Raw genomic sequence first — 27,996 nt, forward strand, 5'->3', positions numbered from 1 at the left:
GTGCTATTTGGTTCGCTCCTCCGTTAAATACCTGGGGCATGTCGTAAATGCGTCGGGGGTCGCGACAGATCCCGACAAAACGGCGTGCGTCCGTCATTGGCCAACACCCACGTCCGTGCCTGAAGTCCACAGATTCGTAGGGTTTGTTTCTTATTACCGCCGTTTCTTCGACAACTTTGCAACCATCTCTAAGCCCTTTCATGCACTCACGGCAAAGGGACAGTTGTTTCATTGGGGTCAGCCAGAAACCGACGCGTTCTTGACACTGCGCCAGCGGTTCACAGAAGCGCCGCCCCTGGCATACCCCGATTTTTTTATTTCCTTCTTGCTGGACACGGATACGAGCGACGTGGGCATCTCTCCCGTTCTCTCCCAGATTCACGAGGGGAGAGAGATTGTCATTGCCTACGGAAGTCACGTCTTGTCGCAGGCCGAGTAGCGATATTGCGTCACGTGCTGCGAGCTGCTTGCCGTCGTCCACTTTGTGCAGCAGTTTTGGCCCTACCTGTACGGCCGCGAATTCACTGTTCGGACGGATCATGCGGCATTGCAGTACTCGCTCCGCATTGACCAAGCGACCGGTCAGATGGCCGATGGTTGGAGCGGCTTCAAGAGTACACATATCGAGTGGTGCACCGGAAAGGAGTCCGGCATACGAACGCCGATGCTTTGTCCACACTCGCAGCCTCCGAGAAGTGCGCTTGCGGCGACGGATCTGCGCGCTGTAGACCGCCGGCCGCGACGCAACCCGAGATTGTGGCGCCGATTTCCGCCGGGGACACGGACTGGCCGGGGCCGACGGTATCGCTGGATAGCGACTTGAGGCTCAACATGCGGGAATGGAGGGAACGGCAGCAGGCAGACGCGTTTTTGGCACCGTTTAGCCGGCTGGCAGAGACGGCACGCGCTGACGATCTCCCCACGTCAGGGAAGTTTTTCCTCATGTAGGAGGGGTTGTTGATGCGCTGGGACGCGACGGTGAACCATAAAGTTCTGGTGGTGCCCTCTTCCCTGCGGGGTCAGCTATGCTCCGATGTTCATGTCCGACAGTTGCTCCATCTAGGTAGCCTACGCTATTTTTGGCCGGGCATGTCCGCCGATATCTGCCGTCGGGTATCGGCATGCGTGGACTGTGCGCGCAGGAAGCCCCGTTGGTCGTGCAAACCACTCTCCTGCAGTCAATTAAAGTTTCCCGGGTAAACGAGCTCGTGGGCCTCTATCTTGGGCCCCTTCCCCGCCACCCCTCGAGGGTGTAGATACCTATTGGTGGGGATGGAATACTTTACACGATGGCCCTTTGCCTGCCCGTTACCCGACCAGACGGCGTCGTCCATAACGGACGCCTTTGTAAATTGCTATGTCGCTGACAAGGGGGCTCCAGAGCGGCTGCTGACGTACCAGGGCAGGAACTTTTCAACCAAACTGTTGCAGGAGGTGTATGCCATGCTGGGCGTCAAAGGTGCGAACGTCCCCTTACCACCCACAAACGGACGGGATGGTGGAATGCTTTAACTGCACCATCTCGGAGATGCTGTGTCACTTGGTCAATGACCAGCAAACGGACTGGGATTTACACATCCCTGGGGTTTTGACGGCCTATCGCTCAGCTCCACATGTATCAACGGGATATTCACCATTTTTCTTGATGTATGGATGCAAGCCGAGCCCTCCAATTGAGGCACATTTGCGCTCTGTCCCGTCGTGGGCGGGAGATTGGCCAGTCGCGTTCCGCCACTCGCTCAAGTATTTGCGCAAGGCTCGCGAGGCGGCCTCGGCAGCATCCGCGTCGGCACAAGCTGCGAACGAGCGCTTGCAGGCTAAGCCGCCGGTCACGGATCCCTTTGCAGTGGGTGACTTGGCTTGGCTGCACTGCCCGCAGGTACCGTTGCGGACGTCAGCGAAGCTGCACCAGCCCTGGCAGGGCCCGGTCACAGTGCTTGCAGGTATTGCGACCTCGGTGTGTTCGCATTCAGATGGGAAAGCATAGGTGGTATGTTCACCCTTCGAGGCTCAAACGTTACGTCGTGGCCGAGCCGCCCCTAACAGCATCGTCACCTTCGCCACCTTCATCGTCAGTTCGGCCGGGTGGGAAGAGGTTGTCACACTCACGGCCTACTACGCAACCAACTGACAATGCAGACACTGTCCATCCTGCAGGACTACAGGTGACCGGAACGCCAGCACGAGTCCCGTCGCCATCCGTGGCTAAAGACACAGCCGCAGCAGAGGACTTGGCCACAGGACGGGAGCCCGTGAACCGCTCACGCCTTGTCGCAGCCGTGGACACGGACATCCCTGCAACCCTGTTGTGTTCGGTCGAGGGATCAGATCGTGGGGAAGGTCGGCGACAGTGGCGGCACTCGTGTTAACAAGGAGACAGAGGGCAAATTGTGTTGTGTTTCTTTTGCTTATTGCACTATTATTTTTGTTGTTGGATTGCACGCGCCCGGCCGCAGTTGGCTTTGAACGGCCGAGGCATACATTTATTGAGCCGAGGACGGCTTGGTCTCAAGGGAAGGGGGGGGGGTGATGTAGGGGATCTGCGAGCCACGCACACGCACCATGCAAACACGACGTCACCCGGACCAAGGTGTGCCAGACGGGAATGTGTATTGGAGATGGGTTAAAGGGCGGAATGTGTGGGTCAGGGGTCAGGGGTCAAAGGGCAGTGACGTCACCCGGACCAAGGCGTGCCAGACGGGAATGTGTATTGGAGATGCTTTAAAGGGCGTTGTGAGACGGGTGTTCGGGGGTTGGTTGTGGAACGAGTGTAAAGAAGTGCTTCAAACCATTCTCGACTCCTCTTCACACGTACACCAGGCTCTCGAAGCGAATGGATATTCTGACTACACAATCCGCAAAGCCATCACCCCAACCGTGAGGAAGGAGCCATCTTAAGATCCAATCAAAACCATCACCTTACGTTACATAGCAGGGATAACCAAAACGATTTCCAAAATCTTGAATAAACACAAGATCTAGGTCCGATTTAACATAGTGCATAAAATTCATGATCTGATCCCATGTGTGAAGGACAAGATTCCTGACATGCAATATCCCAGCGTCTACAAACTAAGCTGTATCTGCGGCAGCAGTTACATTGGGGAAACCAAATGACGTGTCTTGGACCGTGTTCGTGAACATAAGGCATATCTGAAACACGGCAGGACCAATACTTCTGCCGTGGCTGATCATTACTTTAATGCGGCTGGCTCACGTGAAATTGCTTTCTCTAATACCATGGTACTTTGAAAGCCAACTGGCTATCAACAAAGATTTGTTCACGAAGTCATCCATATATACAGACACAGACACAATTTCAACCGAGACGACAGTTTTAAACTCAGCAATCATTGGAAAGATGTCATCAACCACTTTGGGTCATGACTTGATTTGTGTTTTCTTGTCAACCTCCACCGTCAGCAGTGTGTGGGTGTGTGGAGCGAGGCGCAATGCTTTGATTGATGTAGACCTACTGCCGGTGTCGAAGCCCTCTCCCACATTAACATTAGCTGCCCCGCCCATCTCTAAACCTTTATAAACAGCTTGCGCTCAGAGGCTAACCTCCCTGTTCCTGATCACGACCGCTTGTGTTGTGATCGAAACGTCGTGATATTTTTATTATTTTTACCATAGAAAAATAAAAGTTAAGATTTAAAAAAATACTCGGACACAGACATAATTAATAAAGAGTAACTTCAGGCCTCATTTTATACAGGTAGGAACAACAGTTCTACACTGCTCACCAGGGATTATTCTTTGGTTTTTTCGGTAAAGTCACGTATAAAGATAAAATAATAAATTCAATTAAATACTAGCATACGACGTTTCGATTGCAACACAAGCAATCATCATCAGATATTAAATAAATAGAAACACAAATCTAGTATACTTAGAAATGTAATGTAATACAACAGAGAGTCGGATAACATAACAGTCAACACCCTACCTGGTTGATTACGTTCTTCCTGAGAATGATAAATTTGAGAGAGAGATAAAACACAGAACCAGAGACATATAGACAGACATGTAAGCAGACAGATATCACAGAGATATATAGAGAGAGCACAAACATAGGAACACAGAAACTACGCCTCTGTGTCGAGGCCTTAAATAGAGAGAGGGGGGGCGGGGGCGGAGAGAGAGGGAGGGGTTAGAGAAATTAGCATCTCCATGAGTGGCAACGGTGAGTGGCAAGGTGTAAAAGCTTGAGAGAGGGGGGCGGGGGCGGAGAGAGATGGAGGGGGTAGAGAAATTAGCATGTCAATGAGTAGCACGATGAGTGGTATGGTGCGCGAAAGCTTGAAAAAATTAGGAGGCAGGGAGAGAGAGACACTAAATTAAATAACCTAGCAAAAATTTCGAAATGTAATGCAATGCAACACAGAGGGTCGGTCAACACACCATTAACGCATAGCCTGGTTGATTACGTTATTCCAAAGATTGCTAAATTAGAAGTTAAGTGTGAAATTTGAAAAATCACAGACACGAAGACCGATACACAGGCAGAGAGAGACAACGAAAAAACCAGAGAGAGAGAGAGAAAACAAACTTAAAACTTCTCCGTAGAAGTGGTTCAAACTTTATTCACCAGGGATTATTTGTCTGTCATGCATAGCCCCTCCCAAACATGTACGCTCCCGGATTGGTTGAAGTGCGTCATGTGACCGCGAGCTTTCTATCGTGCACGAATGCGCTGTCCAACCAAGTTCCTACCTGCCCACTCCGAAGGAACGTGTTGCTTCCGTGGGCTTCTTGCAGCAGCAGCATCAGCACGCGTAATGCAAGCAAAGGTGGCAGATTTACGACGGCTACGCCCAGCCCGTGATATATTTTAAATCTTGACTTAAAGCTTTCGTGACTGCAGAAATTCATATTTTTTGAGTCTTTCGGTAAAGTCACGTAGATAGGTTCAAAGAAAATAACAAAAAAATAACAAAAAAAACGACGTTTCGATCACAACACAAGCGATCGTCATCAGAAGGAAAAAAGATGACGATCGCTTGTGTTGTGATCGAAATGTCGTAGTTTTTTGTTATTTTTTTGTTATTTTCTTGGAACCTATCTACGAGACTTTACTGAAAGACTCAAAGAATATAATATTTGACTTAGAATTTGTATAGAATTATTATTTTTTGGAAAAATTTGACAATTATTAAAGTTTTTTTTCTTGCGTGGGTAACTGAAACGCAGAGCATAAGTGTGAAGTATGCCCCTAAAAGATTACGGTAATCGCGTTACTTAGAATTCGTGCTATGGGGGGAGGGAGGGGGGGTCATGGGGGCAGGCGCGTTACACGAGGGATGCCTATACATCGTGGTCATCATTGAGTTTATGTATGTATGTTGAACTTCTTTCGCACCTCCGTAGCCAATTGTACTCATTGGAAGTATGGAGGAAGGATAACAAACTAAACACAAAATGCAATTCTAAAGAAATTGCATTTCAATCTAGATTTAAAAGTGCATAGCTCACTTGGCTTCCTAATATCAGAAGGAAGAGCGTTCCAGATGGCCATGGAAGCGCATATGAAGGCGCGTGATGCAGGCACCATTTTTGTTTGATGGCTTGCCAAAAGTCGCTGAGAGGATGAATGGCCTTTCTGTCACGGTTTATGCTCCTTGACAAGATCGGCAAGATATTGTGGTTCATTTGTGGCAAGCACTTTGTATGTGAAGAGTGCAATCTTAGAATGTATTCGTTCAGCAACTGGAACCCAATTCAACTCAGCGAGCACCAGGACATGGTCGGATTTTGCAGTACCCGTCATGACTCATGCCAAAAGCGGTTTGTACTTGCTGCAGCTTGCTAATATTTTTTCCAGACGTCCCGTAGAGTAGTGAGTTGCAATAATTGAGCCTTGTCCATTTAAGTCCTTGAGGAGCCCCTTGCTGTCATGTGGATATGATGCAGCAGCACATTCAGTGTTTTGCCAGCAGCAAGGCAACCCCAGGGTGGGCAAGGAGGTTCCTGTGTGGACGTGTGCCTGCGTGTGTGCGCATGCCTGTGTGTGCATGTCTCCGAGTGTGGTGGAGTGCAGCGCTGGTCACACTGCCTCATCTGCCATGCCAGCCTTCGGTGCTAGCTAACAGCACTTGCCTCAACAGTAGAGTACAAGGGGGATCTTTGTTTTTGGTGGTGCGTAGGCTGTCCGCAACGGAGTGACTGAGCACACGCAGGCGGCGGGCACGATGACGGAGTACAAGTTGGTGGTGGTTGGCGCAGGAGGCGTGGGCAAGAGTGCCCTCACCATCCAGCTCATCCAGAACCACTTTGTGGACGAATACGACCCCACCATCGAGGTGACGTCCCCCCCGCTCCCCACCTCCGCTGCTGCAGCAACACACGATGTCCACAAGGGAGGAGCTCCGAGTGCTCACTGCGTGACTGCTGAGGTCATGGGATTCATCTGGCAGGGTGGCGCAGCAGTCAAGAGGCAGAGTGGTGGTGCAGTGGTCTAGTCACACGTGCCTCACAGGAAGAAGGTTCTGGATCAGAATAATGACTTGGGCGCCTTTCTGTGTGACGTTTGTATGTTCACCCCCTGTTCTGCATGGATTTCCCTCTGGGTTCTGCAGTTCCTGTCAAAGCTAAACAAAGATATAAATTTCTATTTAAAGCTTTCGTGACTGCAGGGATTCATCTTCTTGGTTCTTTCGGTAAAATCACGTAGAATGGAAATAATCAAATAATCAAAATTAAACATAATAAAATAATTCTCACGACGTTTTGGCCACAACGCAAGCAGCCGTCCTCAAGTGGTGAACAGGTCTGTCGAGAAGACAGAGTCTGAATGACAACACCCCAGGCTTGGAGCGACTATTTAAGCTGGGATGGAGGGGGGAAGAGCGCCTTGACAAAATAAATTGCATATCAAGAGGAATTTATCATATTTATGGGAAATGCAGATATGCGATTAGTACTACTTGTGAAATGCGTAGGAGGTTTGGCGGGGGGTTTAAAGTCATGTTTGCCCGTGTATTATGCAGGATTAGCAGCATCAAAGGGAGGGGATAGGGGTAACATTAATAAAGGGAAGGAATGTTAATAGTATGTAGCTGCAGTAACTAAACCACCACGTAAACAACTAAAGTATAAACTACATAGTATCATCAGTATACTAAATATACTCTCCAATAAGCTGAGCTACTAGCAGTAAGTAATACATTACAATTCTATGTCGCAAAAAATATAATATGCTTCCAGCTAAACTTTATTCTCTTACATCACACGAGTCTACACCGTACTATATACTGCCATAGACAAACCCAACATTAAATTATATACTGTATTACTATACACCACCTTATACATTGTAATATTACACTATGTATTATTCTACCCACCCTAATGTATATCACACTGCTGTATATTCACTAAACAATTACGATACTATATATTACTTTCTACATTGTATTAAACATTACAATTTTATACTATTTATTATTATACAATCCGCTATACACTGTACCATTGACCGTCACGTGAAAGATACTAAGAGGAAGCAACGAAATATGTCAATGGGAGAGTAGTGGTAGGAGACTTGCAGCGGAGCAAAGAATCCATTCCCTGCGAAGAATACAAGATATATAGTCAATGCCAGTGAGTGGAACGTGGTCTGAAAGTCACCGTAAACGTGAACACAATCAGTTAAGATCCGAAATGGTTTATTACGTCCTTCCAATGATTGCTGAGCCAGAATCCATCTTCTCGGTTGAAATTGTTTCTGTGTTTGTATATGTAGACAGAGTGGCTCATTGAACCATCAGGTCTCCTTTTAATTAGGACATCCAAAAAGGGTAGCTTGCCAAACGTTGGCTATCTCTGGTTGTAGCCAACGTTTTCATGGAGAAATTTGAGACTGACGCCATCCAGACTGCCACTCTACGCCCGACCTTATGGAAGAGGTACGTAGATGACACTTTTGTCATCTGGCCACATGGCCGGCCTGCTCTAGACCAATTCCTCGACCACATCAATTCCATACACCCAGCCATCAGATTCACCATGGAAGTCAAAAAAGATGGCAAGCTACCCTTTTTGGATGTCCTAATTAAAAGGAGACCTGATGGTTCAATGAGCCACTCTGTCTACAGGAAAGCCACCCATATGGATGCTTACCTAAAACCGGATTCCCACCACCATCCATCCCAGAAGAATTCCCTCATCAAGAGTCTATACCATAGAGCCCAATGCATCTCCGACCAGGATCACATTGCCAGTGAACTCAAACACGTATGCCAAGCTCTTAAGGCTAATGGTTACTCCGACTACACAATCCACAAAGCCATCACTCCAACCATCAAGAAGGATCCTGTTGAGGAGTCTTTCAAAACCATCACCTTACCCTACATTGCTGGGGTCACAAAAAAGATCTCCAAAATCCTGATAAAACACAAGATCCAGGTCCGATTCAACACAGTACATAAAATCCGTGATCTGGTCCCGTCTGTAAAAGATGTGGTTCCAGACATACAGTACCCTGGCGTCTACAAACTAAGTTGCCTCTGTGGTAGCAGTTACATTGGATAAACCAAACGACATGTCTCGGACCGCATCCGTGAACATAAAGCAGACTTGAAACACGGTAGGACAAACACCTCAGCCGTGGCAGATCACTATTACAATTCAGTGGGCTCACATGATATTGACTTCTCCAAGACAGAGGTTCTCTGCAAGCCATCTGGCTACCGTGAGAGATTCGTTCATCAGGCGATCCACATATACAAACACAGAAACAATTTCAACCGAGAAGATGGATTCTGGCTCAGCAACCATTGGAAGGACGTAATAAACCATTTTGGATCTTAACTGATTGTGTTCACGTTTACGGTGACTTTCAGACCACGTTCCACTCACTGGCATTGACTATATATCTTGTTTTCTCCGCAGGGAATGGATTCTTTGCTCCGCTGCAAGTCTCCTACCACTACTCTCCCATTAACATATTTCGTTGCTTCCTCTTAGTATCTTTCACGTGACGGTCAATGGTACAGTGTATAGCGGATTGTATAATAATAAATAGTATACAATTGTAATGTTTAATACAATGTAGAAAGTTGTATAGTGAATATACAGCAGTGTGATATACATTAGGGTGGGTAGAATAATACATAGTGTAATATTACAATGTATAAGGTGGTGTATAGTAATACAGTATATATTTTAATGTTGGGTTTGTCTATGGCAGTATATTGTACGGTGTAGACTCGGTGATGTAAGAGAATAAAGTTTAGCTGGAAGCATATTATATTTTTTGCGACATAGAATTGTAATGTATTACTTACTGTTAGCAGCTCAGCGTATTGGAGAGTATATTTAGTATACTGATGATACTATGTAGTTTATACTTTAGTTGTTTACCTTCTTGGTTCTTTCGGTAAAGTCACGTAGAAGGGAAGTAATAAAATAATAAAAATAAAACATAACAAAATAAAATAATTCTCACGACGTTTCGGCTACAACGCAAACAGCCGTCTTCAGGTGAAGAATGAGACACTGCCAAGCTAGCAGCTTATATATCAGCTGGGTTGGAGGTGGAAGAAGAGCGCCTTAACACAAATAATGTGCATATCAAGAGGAATTTAGCTTTTTCATGCTATAAAAATGTGCATATCAAGAGGAATTTAGCATATTCATGCTAAATTCCTCTTGATATGCACATTATTTTTGTTAAGACGCTGCCAAGAAGACACTGCCAAGCTAGGAGCTTATATATAAGCTCCTAGCTTGGCAGTGTCTTCTTGGCAGCGTCTTAACAAAAATAATGTGCATATCAAGAGGAATTTAGCATGAATATGCTAAATTCCTCTTGATATGCACATTTTTATAGCATGAAAAAGCTAAATTCCTCTTGATATGCACATTATTTGTGTTAAGGCGCTCTTCTTCCACCTCCAACCCAGCTGATATATAAGCTGCTAGCTTGGCAGTGTCTCATTCTTCACCTGAAGACGGCTGTTTGCGTTGTAGCCGAAACGTCGTGAGAATTATTTTATTTTGTTATGTTTTATTTTTATTATTTTATTACTTCCCTTCTACGTGACTTTACCAAAAGAACCAAGAAGATGAATCCCTGCAGTCACGAAAGCTTTAAATCGAAATTTAGTTGTTTACGTGGTGGTTTAGTTACTGCAGCTACATACTATTAACATTCCTTCCCTTTATTAATGTTACCCCTATCCCCTCCCTTTGATGCTGCTAATCCTGCACAATGCACGGGCATAATGACTTTAAACCCCCCACCAAACCTCCTACGCATTTCACAAGTAGTACTAATCGCATATCTGCATTTCCCATAAATATGCAAAATTCCTCTTGATGTGCAATTTTTTTGTCAAGGCGCTCTTCCCCCCTCCATCCCAGCTTAAATAGTCGCTCCAAGCCTGGGGTGTGTCATTCAAACTCTGTCTTCTCGACAGACCTGTTCTCCACCTGAGGACAGCTGCTTGCGTTGTGGCCGAAACGTCGTGAGAATTATTGTTTTATTTTGATTATTTTATTATTTCCATTCTAAGTGACTAAACAACGATGTAACTCGTATTGACCAAACATCCCAGTGCTGAAAAATTACATGATGTAACATCACACCCTGCTGAAAAAACTTGGCAGGATCCAACTGAAAAACGGTCTTGAGACTCCGTATTCCTTTCCTGGTCAATTAAGCCATAATTGGACACCTGGTGACACATTTTGTACTTTTAACAACATTGGATTCTGACATTACATTCATCCAAAATGTAAATAATAACCCCTAATTGGACTAGGCAAAACTTATTATGAGAAGCAGTTTTACATGATGGGTTTTATTCAGCCCATTGGTGACCAAGCTGACAGTGCCTCAATACACTTTGAGACCCTAGTTTATTGACAGAAAGGATTTCCATGCTGTATTTAATCGGCACTGTTTTTGTCATCTCAGGACTCGTACCGCAAGCAGGTGGTGATTGACAGCGAGACGTGTCTGCTGGACATCCTGGACACGGCCGGGCAGGAGGAGTACAGCGCCATGCGCGACCAGTACATGCGCACGGGCGAGGGCTTCCTCTGCGTCTTCGCCATCAACAACTCTAAGTCCTTCGAGGACATCCACCAGTACAGGTGTGGGTGGCTCACTGCATGGGGGTCCTGTCCGCCCGATCTGCTGTACGATTATATGAGTAAATGGCCGTCCGAGCTGATGATTGAGTGTGTGTTTGACTTTGAATGGAAATATAATGCCTCATTTCAGTGTTGTCATAAAGTGGGGTGGTTGTATGTGGCTACGTGTTTATTGTCAGCAAGGCAAACTATCATATGCTGGGAATAAACAAGGGGTTCTTTGCATACTTTTTTTTACTTAAAGCAAACATTTGGATATGTTTGGAGAAAATGGTTGTGGGAATCCTGGTAAGAAACGCCAACAGCTTAAAATGTAGGGTTGTTAAAATTGCTTTCTCTAATGCATATTTGCTACTCATGAAGAATGTTTCAAAAAACGGCATGGGTAACACTGGACTTGCTCTCCAGAGGCCACCGGTTCCATTCTGTCCCTCAACGCAGCAGTGGAATTAATGGTCCAAGTTTCCTGAATCCCTTCGCCTATGTCCACCCTTTGGTATATATCGGGACACCTCGGTCGATGGGCAGGTCACGTGTGGTGGGGTGAAATGCGAGTATGCCCACCCCTTTCGAGACGTCTGGTCTGCATTGAAGAGTAGATCAAATACCCTTTGGAGCTGCACTTCGTGAAGGCCTCTCCACTGCCAGTGGTGTGAGAGATTGCAGGGTTAACTGAGGTATGGGGCACAGGTACCACGCAGGCTGCCATGCTGTTTGTACGTTCGCACACATTAAATGGTGCAATTATGAGTCAAGCTGCACTGGAAACGATTACTGGGTCCTCACTTTCTGCACCGGTAATCGAGTGTGGAAATGGTTACTGGTTTTTACTATTCTTGGGGGATTGACCGTGCTTCACCACTTATGTTAGCCGGGCACTATGAAACAAACCACTAGCTTCAATTCGCAGCCATGGTTAACTGCAGTGGCGAGCAATATCAGAAATGGTCCTGGGGATCCCTTTCACCAACCTGCACTGACCAGCGTGAAGTATGGTCAAACAAACACCGAGATCACCGTGGTGGTTAGAGCTCTTAACCCAGCCATTGGCTTGGTAAAGGGCTGGAAATGATCGTTATTGTTATGATGACGATGATGTAGGTGTACCTTTGCCTGTTGAGTTTCATGCTGCCATCGATCGGCTGCCCACCCTCCACCCCCACCGCACACTGCAGGGAGCAGATCAAGCGTGTCAAGGACTCGGACGACGTGCCCATGGTGCTGGTGGGCAACAAGTGTGACCTCCCAGCACGCACAGTCGACACCAAACAGGCGCAGGACCTGGCGCGCAGCTACGGGATCCCTTACGTTGAGACGTCCGCCAAGACGCGGCAGGTACGGCCCTCGGCCACCCCTGGGGTCATGGGCATAGAGAGCTGTGCTGGGACCGGCGTGCGAGAGTCTACAGCCCAGCAGTCATGGCAGCTTGAGTGTGGTGCCACCCACTGGAAAGTTCGAGTAGTGAGGCCACTTCGAGCAGCAACCGTCATCCATTGTTCACGCAGAAAAAAAGCCTCACCGTCTCAAGACTGTACTGTCTAGTCTTACATAGTAGGGGGCTATGTGTGCTTTATTTGTGTAAAACTGATGCAGTCATTCATGGTTTCACAAACTAATCTTCTTTGGTATGGCAGGAGGGAAAAGCAACAGTTTTTAAACATGGTATAGTTGAATGCCAATTTCCTTTAACCAATCCAAGGAGGCAGGAGCCGCTTATTTATTGCAGCAACACAGCCAGGATGCGCATGGATGGTGCATAAATTGGTGGCCGGGTTGATGGTTCTGACTTCACCACAGTTGCAGTTTGCCAATTCTTTGATTATTACTTTGTGGAAGGTGTACGCATATCTCCCATGTTGCATTCGAGCATGGTTTGGCGAGTTCCATCATTGTCGTGGGAGAGAAGCCCGGTACTTCCACAGTCGGGTCCTCAACAAAGTTCGTGTTTATTGCAAAATCCATAGCCACCCACGATTCTCCATCCAGCGAGTGCCGATGTCTTGATTCTTGGCCGCAAGAGCAGAGGCGTAGATCCAGAAAGTTTTGCTAGATTTTAGCATATTGTTTGGGAGTTCTTTTCGGTCTTGATGAAGCAGCAGAGCGATGTCCATAAGATTGTGGTTCTCCCAAGTCATCGCAGCACAGGAGCGAAGTTGACTTCAGCGTGTCGCTGATGATATGAAATGCGGTGTTGATTTCGGTATCGATGAGATTTGTGTGTGAGGGCTGGCACCCCACATTTGTGCACCTACATACGACTCTGCAGTAGAATGGACCAGAGCTTGCATTGATATCAACGTGTGGGTTTCGCTTCCCCACGTTTTTCATGCAAGTTTCTGAATAATGTTCACTCGTGTTTTTGTTTTCCTCTTGGCTTGTTCAAGGTGGTGGTGGTCAGTACCAGGACTAGTGGTCATGTGTTATAGGTATTCCAGTGAAGTTGACATTTAATGTTTTTGTGGCTTAGCTGTTGTTCAAGTGGAAGACAGATGACACTAGTAAATGTTTTTTACCCTTTTATCTGGCACCAAAACTGACACCTTTATGCAAGGGATCATGTTTGCAATAACCACAACACAAGTAGTCAAAATGCAAACAAAAAGAGATAACACTGATAATGATATGCACTGTCCTTGAAATTGATTGGTCCACACCCGAGACGGCTTTTCTTAGAGCCTAGTCTCCACTGGTATTGGACCAGATGACGCCAAAAGGCGTACAACTTAAAAACAGCGCACTATCAGGGTATTGAGAGCTCGGGGTAAGCATTTACATTATGGGACTTCCTTTGCCAGTCGCAAGATATAGTAATAGGTTTTTTACCCTTTTATCTGGCACCAAAACTGACACCTTTATACAAGGGATCATGTTTTCAATAACCAAATGACACTCTTGAAGGGGTTTGGCTGAAGGCGCCAATTCTTGAACTTCACCTCTAGGGCCTTCAGATGGGGCTTGGGTTGCCAGCACGATGTCATCCGAGTACATGAACTTGCGGGAGGGTGTCGCCGGTGTAAATATTGCAAAGCACTGGAGCAAGAACGGATCCAGCGGAAGTCCATTGTAAAATTTCTGTGGGCAGCTGGCAGCTTCACCAAGGTGGAGGTTGAATCATCGGTATTTTAGCGACGAGACGGATTGTTGGGCAGCAAAGGTATTGCTTCCGCAAGCTTTAGCAGGAAACCATTCAACCGTACAGTATCGTATGTCGAGGAGACGTTGATAAATGCTGTTTTTAGCTGGCATTTGAAGTCGGCCTCAATGTGGCTCATTAAAGCAAACACTGATCGCAGCTATTTTGGCCGATTCTGAACCCGGAATGTTCCTTGGCGACTATATCCTCAAGTGTAGGTATCAGCTTTTTGGCGTTGGAGTGGCTCCATCAGCTTGTAGCAGACACTGACTGGGGAAATCAGGCAGTAGTTTTTAACGTTTGATGCATCCTTGTCGAGTTTAACAACTACGATAATCTTAGCTGCTTTCCATTAGTTGGTTCCTTGCCTACGCAGTGGATATCGATGAGGAAAGTGGCGAGACATTTTGCTCGTGATCTCAAGTTCTTAATGAATTCTGGATAATCCTATTGAGACCTCTGGATTTCATCTGGGAAATCCGAGTGTCTACTTTCCCCCCCGCCCCCCCCCCATTGAGAAAGGGCCGGAGAATGTGGAGGCATGTTGGCAGCAGTTGAGATTGCGTTCGAGTTTTTTTTTGTTAACTGGCCATCCAATGTTGTTTGATCGGTGCTTGTGAATTGCTGATTTAGTTGTCCGGCAATGTTTTTGGGGTTAACTTGGGGATGTTTATTAGTTGGTGTCGCTGTTGCTTCCGGCAGCCTTAGAAGGTGCCAGGTTTTTCGGCTCATTTTTGTAAAGTCAAGAGCCTCTGCTGCTTCACTCAACCTTTTTTCTTTTTTGCCGAGTTCAGTGACTCAAGCAATGCTTTTGCGGTCTTTTCCGATCGGCATTGAATTGTCACAAAATTAGTATTTTATTTTTGGAGACCAATAGGGAGTGAAGGCTTTTCTAAAGCCTCTTGCGACATTGGCCTTTGTAGCTGCCTGGATAAGCCAATGAAGTGATTGAAGTTGGTAATTCGTGGGGGAATCATTCCAACAGATTTCTCCATAGTTGCAGTAATTCGGCAATACAGTCGTTCGCAGGTGTACGAGTGGAATCTGAAGGCCGATAGGATCACTACATGTCTACGTTGCCTATTTGGAAAATCGTCGAGAAAATTTCTCATTGACTTCATATAATTACCACTAGCTGTACTACCCGGCTTCGCCCGGGACTTGTATCCACCACGCCCGGCCACCTTTGTCTCCCCAGTGGCGATGTTAATACGCCACACCAGTTACTCGTTTTGAGGCCGAGTCCCTCCCTCACCACTCTCCCTCCCTCACCACTCTCCCTCCCTCACCACTCTCCCTCCCTCACCACTCTCCCTCCCTCACCACTCTCCCTCCCTCACCACTCTCCCTCCCTCACCACTCTGTAGAGGACGTGAAACTTTGATGAATTGACCTCAGAGTCGCGTGGTGGGTGTCGAGGCCTAGCACCGTGCAGAGCCTCCGGCCTCGCCTGATTTTCCCACCCGGCTGAGGCTGGGTACGGGTGCCGTTCCCCCCCCCCCCCCCCGCGCTACAATAATACTGTCTAATCGCTATAATATTATAATCTACCGACCCTATTATAGTAATTGCACACATTGTGGTGGGGGGGGAGTGAAGAGGACGTGAAACTTTGATGAATTTACCTCAGTCGCGTGTTAATGCGTGCGCCTATTTTTAACGGGAATTAAAAATGGCGTCCACCCCGCGGCGAAGGCGTCGCTACCCGTTGTCAGGGGCAACCGCCGTCCAATGAAAGCGGCGAAGGCGTCGCTACCCGTTGCCAGGGGCAACCGCCGTCCAATGAAACTGCGTATGGTCCGGCGACACACAGATAGACAGACAGACAGATTCGCGATTTTATATATATAGATTCTTATCTCATGAAACAAAACAAATCGGGCGTGTAACATTTTTCCACCGAGCTGACTTGAAAGTACCGTGGTCTTTTGGTCTTCTGCCACTGTCCCCGATGTCAGTTGTTCACCTGCTTAATCGTTGGCATCATAGTCCCCACAGGGTGTGGTGGGTATTGAAGTCGCCAGCATGGATGGATGTTCGGGTGGTTTGGCAGTGGTAGCAATAGACACGGCCATTCCATATATGGAGGCTTGTAAACGATGACAACTGTTAAGTCGTTGATTTTGATGGCGACGTAGTGGGGTGAATTGTTGAGCACGACCAGGTCCATCTTTTCATGTGTTGCGAGGCGTGTCTCAGATTGTGGCTTTAGGAGACGAGGGTGTAGCCGTTTATATTCGAGTGAAGGCATTCGTGGGCCAGATGGATTTCTTACAGCACGAGGACATCAGTGTCTTAAAACTTGAGCATCTTCACGATATAATCACATTTTGCACCAGAGATGCCCTCTGGTCATTTGCATTATTCACGACGGCAGCTAACGTTCACCTTTCTTTGGCCTTGAGAAGAAGGGCCATTTCTCCCGTTACTTGTCAGGCTGGGATACCTTTGTCAGGCTTTCGGCTGCCAATTTGATGACATTTGTTTTGCTTTCGCACCTGGAGTGGAAGTGGAGACGGCCAGCAGCCTGTCATCTCAACAAACCATTCGTTTTGCTCAATTGAAAAGGCATATGAAACCGAATTGGCCACGTACATCATCAGTAACAGGTGGTGTTTGAACCAGGACTTGGCTTCCTTATGTAAACTCAGCCTTCAATTAAGTGCCTTCTGCAATGTCTAAGTATCAGCAGTGGGGAGACATGGGTGGTGGGTCTTGCACTTGCCATACCATTCCTCCTGTCCTGCACTACCCTCAGTACGCACTCACTAAACTGCCACGACGTACAAGGAGGCTAAGCAGGGAATGTGTGCGCGCGTACCAGGGCGTGGAAGATGCGTTCTACACCCTGGTGCGTGAGATCCGGGACCACAAACTGCGCAAGATGAACAACGCCAACAACAAGGACGAGTGCAGCGTGTGCAGCTGCGTGCTCTCCTGACCCCTGGTGAGGGCACAGTGCGCGTCGAAGCAGCCACAGCAGCAAGCGCAGCAGCAGCTACAGCAGCAGGCGCAGCAGCAGCAGGCGCAGCAGCAGCAGCATGCCAGCATTGGGAAGCACCGAACCCTGGGCACGGAGCTGTATGCGCAGGGCATGTGCCATTGGGTTCCCTGATATCCTCCTCTGCTGTACTGGCACTTTGCAATGTCTCTAAACCGTAGCTTGTCTACAATAATCCGCTCAACCGCTGGTACAAGCTTTGTCACATACTCTCGCTATCCTGTTGCTAATGACAATCCCTGTTGCCTGATGCTTCCCATCGTTCCTCCCACTGTACCACAGAGCCTGACCTGTCAAGCCATATTTTATTATTATTCCTCTTATTTACCCAAGAAATCCTCACTGGATCTGATGACTTTTTCAGGAAGTTCCTGCCAAGTTTGGCATAGTAGGTGGGCGATGTTGCTGTGTGTAATCCCACTTGAGTAATTTTCAGGTAAAATCTTTTGCATTGGCATAATTTGGCCAAAACCAGTTATATTGTATGGTGGGGTTTTTTGGCTATGGCAGGGAACTGGAAAAAACCCATGTAGAGCAGGGGGAAATTATACAAACCCAGGCACATCTTTCTGCGAGGCATTCGCCTTACCACTGCACCACTCTGCCACCCACCTAGTTTCACTTCTGCAAAGTGGAATATTATAACGTGTCAAATCAGCGGCAAGGTTGGTGCATGTCCTGACATTTCAATGTCGTTCATGTTTTGCTGTTTCTACTCCAGCTTTCCCCATGGGTCTATTTCCTCCTTCGGTTACCTTCAGTAGCCATGCCACCCTCCAGCAGTGGTCCTAAAGCTCGGGAGGCACAGGGCCCGCTAGCCAGCTTCTCGCTGCTACCACGGTTGGTGCCAATGGCACAAACATTTAGGCGAAGGTTAGGCTGGCATGTAAGTTTTATTGTGTGCCGATTCTTGGCCAACATACCAGATTGTTCCAACTCCTTCCCAGAAAGCTCATCTGCATTTAGCCATCAGCAGGTTTTCAGACATGGCATTGCACTGAAATATCTGCACCACCCCTGATTTGATAATTAAACAATCACAGCATGACAGTCCCTCGTGAAATAATCTGCTGTGTGTGTGTGTGCGTGTTGCAAGGTGCTTGTGCATGCGGAGATGCCGTAGAGTGCCACTATGCGGCCGCCGCCTGCATTCGAGCCCCGAGGTGCTGGTCTCCGCCGACATCCCGGGGCTGCGAGACCTTCCTGAGGGGCCGGGGGGAGCTGCAGGCGGCCAGTCCAACCCAGCCTCTCCCTCCCTCATCTCCCACAGCCATGGCCACTCACTCTTTAATGCTGGCCATGTTTATCAACGGGCGGCAGTGCACAGCGGCCCGCGGGCTCGGAGTGCCGAACTCTTAACGCTGCCGTCGCCGCCGCCACCACCACCACCACAGCTACGCTGATGCACTCTCCCTCTGGGGCCGGGACCCCCGTCTTGTTGCTGCTGTAGGAACGTGGCACACTGCTCCACGTCTGTCCCGCTGTAGGAACGTGGCGCGCTGCCCAGCACCTCTGGTGTGCAGGGACGGCGGGCGCAGCCAGGGCAGTTGGTTGGTTTCTAGTGGCATGAGCCGTGAACTCGAAAGGGAAATGCCTAACAGGTTGTACCACGTGCGGAGTTGCGATGATTTCACTGCACATTTGAATTTTGAAAATTATTTTGTTTTTATTTAGTCCTGTTGTCTAACACAGTTGTTTTGAGTAGATGTGCGGAAGTGTGTTTTACTGCGTATGACTGCATTTGTGTGCATGTGTGTGCGCATGTGGGGAGTGGTGGTGGAGTGGTTCACACACTGATTTTTGGCCATGCTCATGTAAATGGGTACTGGAACCGTGCCTGTGCCTCCTCTAGGTTGACTCGGTCTAAACACGAGTACCTTGTGCGGTGATGTGTCAACATCAATACTGGAGAGATGGGTATGCATGGCGCTAGCCAGACAACCCCCTCTTGTGCTGTGCCAGCCTGCATAGGTGCTCACCAACAGCGTTTGCCCCGCAGTCTATAAGGCTGACCTATATGTATATAAATGTAAACGCAGTATATAATTGTGCGTGTGTGTATAAAGTACTGATCGAGAAACCATTTCAGAAAACCTAAAGCCAAAAATGTGGCGATGTGAATCTCATGTTAGAGCAGTTGTGTGTTATTTGTTCATCGCACTTCGCTTCGATCCCCTCTTTCCCATTTAGCTGGCTCATGACTGGCACCTCTATGACAGGGCTGTGTGACAGATGGAGCTTCCGCCGTGTCGAGACGGCAGTGGGAGGGAGCTCGTGCTCCCAGCCGCGGGTGCAACCGCTTTGTCACCACAGACACTGGGACATTCTTGGATTGGTAAATAACCGGTAACCGTTTGAGAATTGGTTACCAGTCCGGAGAGTCAGGAGCCGGTAACCGTTTCAAACAAAATGTTAGCATTGAATGCGCTGATTGGCATGGTGCAAGCATACAAACGGCACGTTTACCCTCGTAACTCGGCTAGACGGAGCTCTCGAGGGTATTTGGTCGACCACGCTGATTAGACGTCTCAGAAGAGGTGGGCATACCCACACTTTACCCCACTGCATGCGACCTGCTGATCAACTATGGTCAACCCATATATTCTGCCAGGTGGACAGACGATGGCAAAATTTTGGACACTTGCCCCATTTTATCAGCTGCCACGTCAAGAGATTGAATCAAACCACCAGCGAACTCTGGATTGCAAGGCTAGTGTGCTCACCATTACAACGTGGCAACGGCATGCGTTGCTCAGTTAAAAAAGGTAAACGTTTCATGTATGTGGCACACAGGTGACTAGTGTTTTTTTCCAGATTTATTTGAATGCGGTTACCGGCAATACAAATGGATTTTCACGACCCTGGAACGTCCCCCTCGCAGGGCACAGAAGCCGCGAGTGGCGGGGTGGGCACGCCTTGCCTTGCCAGCCCCACTCGGCGCGCTTGGCTGGCGAACCCACGTGTGAAGAAACGTAACGCTGCCTTTTTGACTCGTAAGGCGGGCCTTCATAGTGCAGAGCTTGTCCTCAGCCAATTCACTTGGTCGTGACATTTTATGCATTTGCAGCCAGGTGGGGTGTGACTTGCCACCGTGCGCCCGTTGCACAGGAAAATAGGGCTCGGCAGAAGTCGACCCAAAGCCACCGATTCTGCACAGGCCGCCACCCTCTTCAGAATCGCCACTGTTGTACAGTGACCAGCGCAGTGGGATGGTAAGAGGATATGTTCATCTCCGCAGGCTAGAATGCTCAATGAGGGTACGTTTTTATCCATTTTTGATCAGTAGCTGCCTAAAACATTAACTTAATTAATGTATAACTTGTAGGTGCGTTGGTAATGTGGTCCCGTAAATCGGCGGTGTGGAGACGGCTTGTGGCTTGCGCAGGAATCTGAGCCATGATTATCAGCATGAGACAACCACCTTCTGAGCAACTTGATGGTGCCTGCCAAAGGCAGTATAGCAAGTCGGTTGCAGCTAGCTTCATCTTTTTAGTCGAGATTTGAGTGTTCTCTTGTATGCCTTGGTTTTCTCCAGTCTCTGGTTTCCTCCCATGTGTAAAAATACTCGACAACAGACTTAACACCACTGGAAGAGGTCCTTCTTGAAACTGCCTTCAAGACTTGCTGATGCTTTCCTGGGTGGAGACTTTCCATTGTTGCTTTGGTTATTTAAGGCCCTGTGCAAGGCCTTGCAATTTAAGTGTTTTGCTTCGTAAATTACCTATACTCGAGTCAAGTTCAACGTGCGATGTTTTAAACGTGGAGACACTGGAGAGCCGATCTTGGTGGAGTCCGAGTGTTATTACTGTTTTTGAATGAAACACCCTTCGTGTTCAGGCTTGCCTCGTATGAGGCTTATTTGAATCGCTGCTGGATAAGCAGGGCTTTCATTTTGTGTTTAAAAGGCAGTGGTGAATCTCTGCAATCCATGGAAATGAATAATTGGTCGTTGAACGCCTCTGCTCTGGTTGTGGTTATCCAGAACTACATTTTTACTGTAAGTGGCTTCACAATTGCAATGCACACAAGGAATGTGATGTGTATGTAGATGTGGCTCACAAACATTGCCCATCACAGTAGGACATTGATAGAAGTACCCGAGGTTGTAGTGATTGACTTTAGTTCTGCAAGGGAGGTCACTGCAGTGTAGTGGGCTCCATATGGCAGGGTGGTGGCAAAGGGGTAACACTCGTGCCTCACAGCAAGAAAAACCTCCGATGAATTTCCAACTCGGGTGCCTAAATGTGTGCAGTTCGTATGTTCTCCGGTTCTACATGGGTTTCCTCTGGGTTCTGTGAGTTCCTCCCATAGTTGAAAAAGAGTGTCACTGATATTGGCTGAAAATGTACCTGCAAGTTACTCAATTGAGATTCCACATAGCAACATCGTAAAAACTTGGAAGAACCCTTCTGAAAAAGGCTTAAGACTCTACAATGCTTTCCTGGTTAAATAAGCAAGATACTAATTCATAACATGTTGCTCTGTACCTCGATAAGCTTTGCAACAGTCAGCAATCTCCAATGTAATGTTGCTAACTTAAATCAACTCAAGGATTTCCATACACGTGCCATGACCCAAAACTAACTCCTGGCAGCTATGACGAATACGCAGCCCCAGAATAATGTGCAGGCCCCGAGCCACGTGCGGGCCACGTGCGTGCGGTGCGAGGGGTGGGACGTTAAAACGGCTGTTGGGACTCTGCCACGAGCTTGTTCGTTCATGATGCCACATGGCCATGGAGTGTGAATTAATGAGCTTCCATACATAGTGTTATATATATTCAGTACTCTATAACAATATATTGTAAATGTTATTCTCATTACTAAAATCACGTAATAATGGAAAAGAATTTGCAAATGTAACTGGGTAAATTATCCAAGACTTGGGAGCCAAACTAAGGCATATAATGTTTAGGGTTCATTGAAAATCAAATCTGTAAATTACAAAAAAATCCAATCGCCACAAATATTACTGGAGGTTGGAAATAAATAAGTTCAACAACACACACACAGGTGTGTGCAGCATTACAGGTACAAAAGCTCTTGGCCATATTCAGACCACCAGCTCGAAAGAACTGGCCATTTTGCTCCGAGGTAGTAATCTCCATATATATAAAAGGCAAAGTTGTGATTATGTGTGTCTGCTCAAAATGTTTAGCGTACTTCCCGACATGCAACAAACTGGAAATTTGCCATGTGGGTACTTTCCAAACTGTCCACCATGCAAAAATTATAAAAATACACTTTTGGTTCGATTCCCGCTCACGGCCACCACCGGTGACGATTATTTTAACCGGTCCTGGGCCTCCCTTAGGTCGACTCAGCCTCAAACGACTAATTGCTGTGGTGTGTGAACATCGCCACTGGGGAGACAAAGGCGGCCGGGCGTGGTGGATCCAAGTCCTGGGCGAAGCCGGGTAGTACAGCTAGTTTAAATGATAATTTCCACAATTATTTTGAGCTGGTAATATGGATTAGACTTTTGTACATTCAATGCAGCGCACTGGTGTATGTTTTAAAATCAATTTGTTCATTAAAATGCTTGAAACACAGCCAAACTGATATTTAAGATTTAGTTTTCAGTCAAAGTGTTGCATACACAACCAGCCACAAAGCAAGTTATATGTAACTGCTGAAATGTCCAGAAAATCATCGCGTGCTGGCTTTAACAGCTGCCCTGTTGGTCCTTGCATAATCACTTTTAATCTTTTGTGCTGCAGCCACTCGATCTTGTGTGTTTTACGGCGGGTGGAGGCAGTGCTTGTAAAAATAACTTGGCAAAACGTGGATAATGAAAATGGTGGAAATGTGAAGTAGTGTTTGTGCGTGACACGAAGTTCAGGAAATACTATGTGCACCATGGTTTAGCCAATTGGGCAGCAGTCTTACCTGGACCTCCAAAACTCGCATGCAAGAAATGTAACCAATTTCTAACATGAAATTAGGTTTCATAATTATTTAGGTTGAACATCATTCATTTCTACTTCATCACATTGGACCAGTTGTAATGGGAATTTCATATAACCAATGTGGAAACAGACACTTTTGATTTTGAGACTGTAGACTGGTTCATTCAACAAGAACCCCATGTACATTTGTAGAGTATTTTTTTCGTGGAATCTTGGGAGAAATTTTCAAAGAGAGTTACCACTGTGTGCATATTGTTCACCTTGTAACCCTGTTCACCAGGTCATGAAAGCAACCAGCGCTGACTTGGATCTATAACTTTGGTTTAAAAATCATTTCACATTGTGTTTTTGTGTAAATAAAATATGGTATGTATAAAATGTCTTTAATTAGGGGTTACATAGAGTACCTGTGTAAAAAAATATATGAATCTTGAACTCGTGAAATCAGGAACATGGTTTTCCTGTGCTTTCTTTGAACATGGAATGGAGTATTGTGTGCCCAGCTGTTGATTCATGTCGGTGGCATTTAGACAATTTTAGGTACAAGGAATGGAATGTAAACTCATATATAGCTTTTGTTTCTTGTTCTGAGGTTCAGAGACTCAAAGCTGAGTTTGACAAATGCCAAATATTTACCAGGAAAGCCTCATTGAGTCTCAAGACCTTTTTTTCAGGAGGGTTCTGCATTGGGATGATTGGCTTATGCCATTAACTATGTTTGATTTTGCCGAGGGACAACACATATCCCAGGAGGCAGCCGGTTGAACTGGATGTGATCCACCACAAGTTCGGTGGAAGCGTGCTCTGCTCCTATGCAGGCCCATCCAAAGTAATCCTCAATTTCACTCATTGTGATTACGTCCTCCGTGAATGTTTTTTCACCGACGGGTTAACGAGCAATTTAGAGGTGGGGTTGACATAATGCAGGAATGAGAGTCACCCGCTGCTAGGCAATAGGCCTATAGTGACATTGAGTGTTCTATTGTGTGCCTAGACTCGAGCCGTACCGCTGTGTTCCTGAACATAAACCAAACAATACTTTATTAGCCTGAGCAAAACCCTCCTGAAAAAAAATGTTCACTGATAATCTATGTTTTCATGCAGGCCATGGGACTGGTGAATAGTGAATTGTTTAGGGAAAGTACATTGCAGGAGGTAAGTAGAACAATGGAAGGACCTGGGCATTGAGGACGTGATGGTGGGATTGGATGAGGTTAATAACGGTATTTTTGAAAACATCTGTTGGGGTGCATTTTGTTGTAATGGAGTTTTCGCTCAAAGCCCCACGCCCCCACATGGGGTCTCGTTTAGCTGCTTTATCCCAGATGACCAAGGGCCCCCGACATAGCCCCCATGTCCGAGTCATTTTCATTGACTTAAGGCTTTTTTTAAACTACCCTGTGTGGGAATCGTATAGTATAGATATGAATGCATTTTAAGCTTTCAATTATGTAACTCCAAATTGTGTTTTATTGACACATTTCACAGAAAATATGATTCATTATTGATGTTTGGCTCCGGACACGTAATGATCTGACCAAATCTTTGTTGGTCAAACCCCCTTCACCGGACATGGCCAAACAAAGCAACCGGCACGTGTAGGACCGTTTAGCACACCAATTATTGTTTCAGTTCACTCCGCATTGAGTTGAAAAACAATCCTCACAGCCACATTTGGTATCAAATAGACGTAACTATCTGATTGATAAATATGCGTCTTTAAGTTCCTCCACCAGATACTAGTCTCATTGTAAGTTTGGATGAAGATTGTTCAACTTACCGTTGAGCAGAAACAATCATTTGTACGTTAAACGCAGAACACGTGCCAATTTGGCTCTTGGGTGGTGGAGGGTAATAAGGACGCATTCGGTCAGACCGTTGTGGCCTAACCAGAAATATATTATGAATCAAATGTGTTGTGAATTTGGATAGCATTTAAGGCAAGACCATTCACATCTGCATCTTTGTCAATATTTTAATCCCGATTCGTGGCGTCGTCCCTCCGTTATATTGGATTTGGAGAGACATCTGCCTCTAGGAGCCCAGTTCTCTGTTACAGGAATCCATGCCTAATTTACTTTCATATTATATCTGGCACAATTTGTATTCGTTAGGGTTGGATAAAAAGTAAGGATTTTAAGTGCTTGCTAGCTTTTTACTCAGTGGGCAAAATCAATGGGCCAGTGCCTTGTCTACTTGGCCGTTAATAACGGTGATGAATATAGTTGATAGGGGCCCACATTAATCGTGTAAGATGGGGCCCTGGCAGTCAATAGCATCTCGGTGCTGGAGAGCTTTGTCAACATTTTTGCAGGAGAGGCTAATTCATATTTTCACTGTGGTACATCACATTTTGCTTATTTCACCATAGGTGGTGTCATTAGGTGCTATTCAACACATTGGAATATGGGGTGTGGTGGTGCCGCACACATGTCACATGAACTTAAAGACTGGATTGATGGACTGTGCAGAGAGGTGCATGAGGTTGCCACCTGTTGGGCAATGAGGTGGCCATATCTCTCAAGATGGCAAATCAAAGTTTTGACCTGTGTGGAGATTCTACTACTTTTGTATGAGGTGGGGTTTGTCCAATCATTGCAAACAGTAATTGGACATTATCCAAAACTAGGACCCCCGTGAGAAAGTATTCATCTTCAATAACATTCTCTTTGATAAGAGGAAATAGCTACATGATATTGTTATCGAAGTTATTTGTTGATTTACAAAATTCACTGTTCATACAATGTCACTTTTGTGAGCCAAGTCAGTGCCTCTTGTTAACATTTCCCAAAATGGTGGCTCAAGCTGTTGCAGGACTGACCCTGTCATCACAAGCTTGAGGATTGTACTGAGAAGATACAAGCCGTTTCAATGAAGATTAATTCGCTGTATAAACTGTCTCGTGTTAAAAAAAAAAAACACATTTGCAGGGATACATCAGTCGCTCCCTAAAAACCCTTAGTTTGTGTGATACCACAGTAATGCTCATTGACAGCACCGGTACCATGGTGAGCAAAACAATGGATTATTGTGAATACATGAACTGAACTCTACTAACCCCACTGGTGTCGTCTGTCTTTCAGAAATGGTACTGCAAATAAGACTGGAGGGCTTCAAATGTACCTTTTATTAAGGTATACTAGTATGTCATTGTTACGTTTAAATAAATGTAGAGGATGCATGGAACTTGGCATCGTCTTCTTTTTATCAGAACGATTATTTCTGTTCTCCCAGCATCAGGTGGATCAAAAGGGGGTTCATCGTTGTGGCAATGGGGAATGGCTTGTGCTGGGTTATGTGGAGTCAGTTCTGCTCAGCCAAAAAAAATAAACCACCTCTTTCTGTTGTCTCCGAATAATCTGACGAGTGGCGTCATTGTTTGATAATTTTCCTTAGCTGGAGGCAGGTTGATATTTATATAAAATAAAATGTGTTCTGTTAAAATGAGTAATTTACGCAACCAAAGCAAAGCCATGGCTATCTCACACTGATATTCTTAGGTTTTTTCGGTAAAGTCACGTAGGTAAAAAATTAATAAAATAAAAATTACGACGTTTCGATTGCAACACAAGCAATCATCATCAGGTATAAATGAAATAGCAACAAACAATTTTAACCAGAAAAACTATAGACAGACATATAAGCAGACACATATCACCAAGATACATAGAGAGAGAGTAACACAGGTACAGAGAGAGAGATCGTCTCTGTTGAGTGGCCTTAAATAGGCAGAGGGGGCGGGGGCAGAGAGATGGGGAGGGGGTTAGATAAAAAATTAACATGTCAATGAGTGCGGAAAACGCGTAACAAATTAACATAATGAGTGCGGAAAACGCGTAGTAAAGAAAGCAAGTTTGAACATTAGGAGAGAGGGAGAAAGAACACACTAAATTAAATAACCTAGCAAAATATCGAAATGTTATGTAATACAACACAGAGAGTCGGTCAACACACAATTAACGCATAGCCTGGTCGATTACGTATTTCAAAGATTGCTAAGTTAGAATTTAAGTGTGAAAATTCCAAAGAAAGACAAAACATAAAACAAAAGGAACGGAGACACACAGACAGAGCAGAACATAAGAACGACAAAAAACGAGTGTAGACAGAAAAAAGTACACTAAATACATAGGCAGATAGAGAAAACAAAACCCGAAGAGAGAGAAAAAAAGGTAAACTTGGAACTTCGCTGTAGAAGTGGTTCAATTCTAGATTTGAAGCTTTCGTGACTGCAAGGATTCATATTCTTAGGTTTTTTCGGTAAAGTCACGAAGGTAAAAAATTTAAATTAAAATTAATAAAAGTAAAATAAAAATAAAAATCACGACGTTTCGATTGCAACACAAGCAATCATCATCAGGTATAAATGAAATAGCAACAAAAAATTCTAACCAGAAAAACTATAGACAGACATATAAGCAGACATATCACCAAGATACATAGAGAGAGAGTAACACAGGTACAGAGAGGGAGATCGTCTCTGTTGAGTGGCCTTAAATAGGCAGAGGGGGCGGGGGTAGAGAGATGGAGGGGGTTAGATAAAAAACGCGTAACAAATTAACATGTCAATGAGTGCGGAAAACGCGTAGTAAAGAAAACAAGTTTGAACATTAGGAGAGAGGGAGAAAGAACACACTAAATTAAATAACCTAGCAAAATATATTTTATTAATTTTAATTTTTTACCTACGTGACTTTACCGAAAAAACCTAATAATATGAATCCTTGCAGTCACGAAAGCTTCAAATCTAGAATTGAACCACTTCTACAGCGAACTTCCAAGTTTACCTTTTTTCTCTCTCTCTCCGGGTTTTTGTTTTCTCTATCTGGCTATGTATTTAGTGTACTTTTTTCT

At 45.9% G+C, this 27,996-nt stretch overlaps 1 protein-coding gene across 1 annotated transcript in view; it reads left to right on the forward strand.

Moving 5' to 3' along the window:
* The window catches only part of LOC133351533 (GTPase HRas), an 88,858-nt gene extending 62,530 nt beyond the window's left edge, over positions 1 to 26,328 (forward strand). The window contains exons 2-6 of the mRNA XM_061566820.1: positions 6,147 to 6,302; positions 10,922 to 11,100; positions 12,276 to 12,435; positions 17,058 to 17,180; positions 18,331 to 26,328. Coding sequence (XP_061422804.1) covers positions 6,192 to 6,302; positions 10,922 to 11,100; positions 12,276 to 12,435; positions 17,058 to 17,174 — 567 coding nt within the window. The 5' untranslated portion in view covers positions 6,147 to 6,191 and the 3' untranslated portion in view covers positions 17,175 to 17,180; positions 18,331 to 26,328. The remainder of the gene's footprint in view (positions 1 to 6,146; positions 6,303 to 10,921; positions 11,101 to 12,275; positions 12,436 to 17,057; positions 17,181 to 18,330) is intronic.
* The last annotated feature ends 1,668 nt before the right edge of the window (positions 26,329 to 27,996 follow it).

Source organism: Lethenteron reissneri, chromosome 37 (genome assembly GCF_015708825.2).
Source record: "Lethenteron reissneri isolate LAM-NWPU_2019-01 chromosome 37, ASM1570882v1, whole genome shotgun sequence".
Taxonomy (NCBI): Eukaryota; Metazoa; Chordata; class Hyperoartia; order Petromyzontiformes; family Petromyzontidae; genus Lethenteron; species Lethenteron reissneri.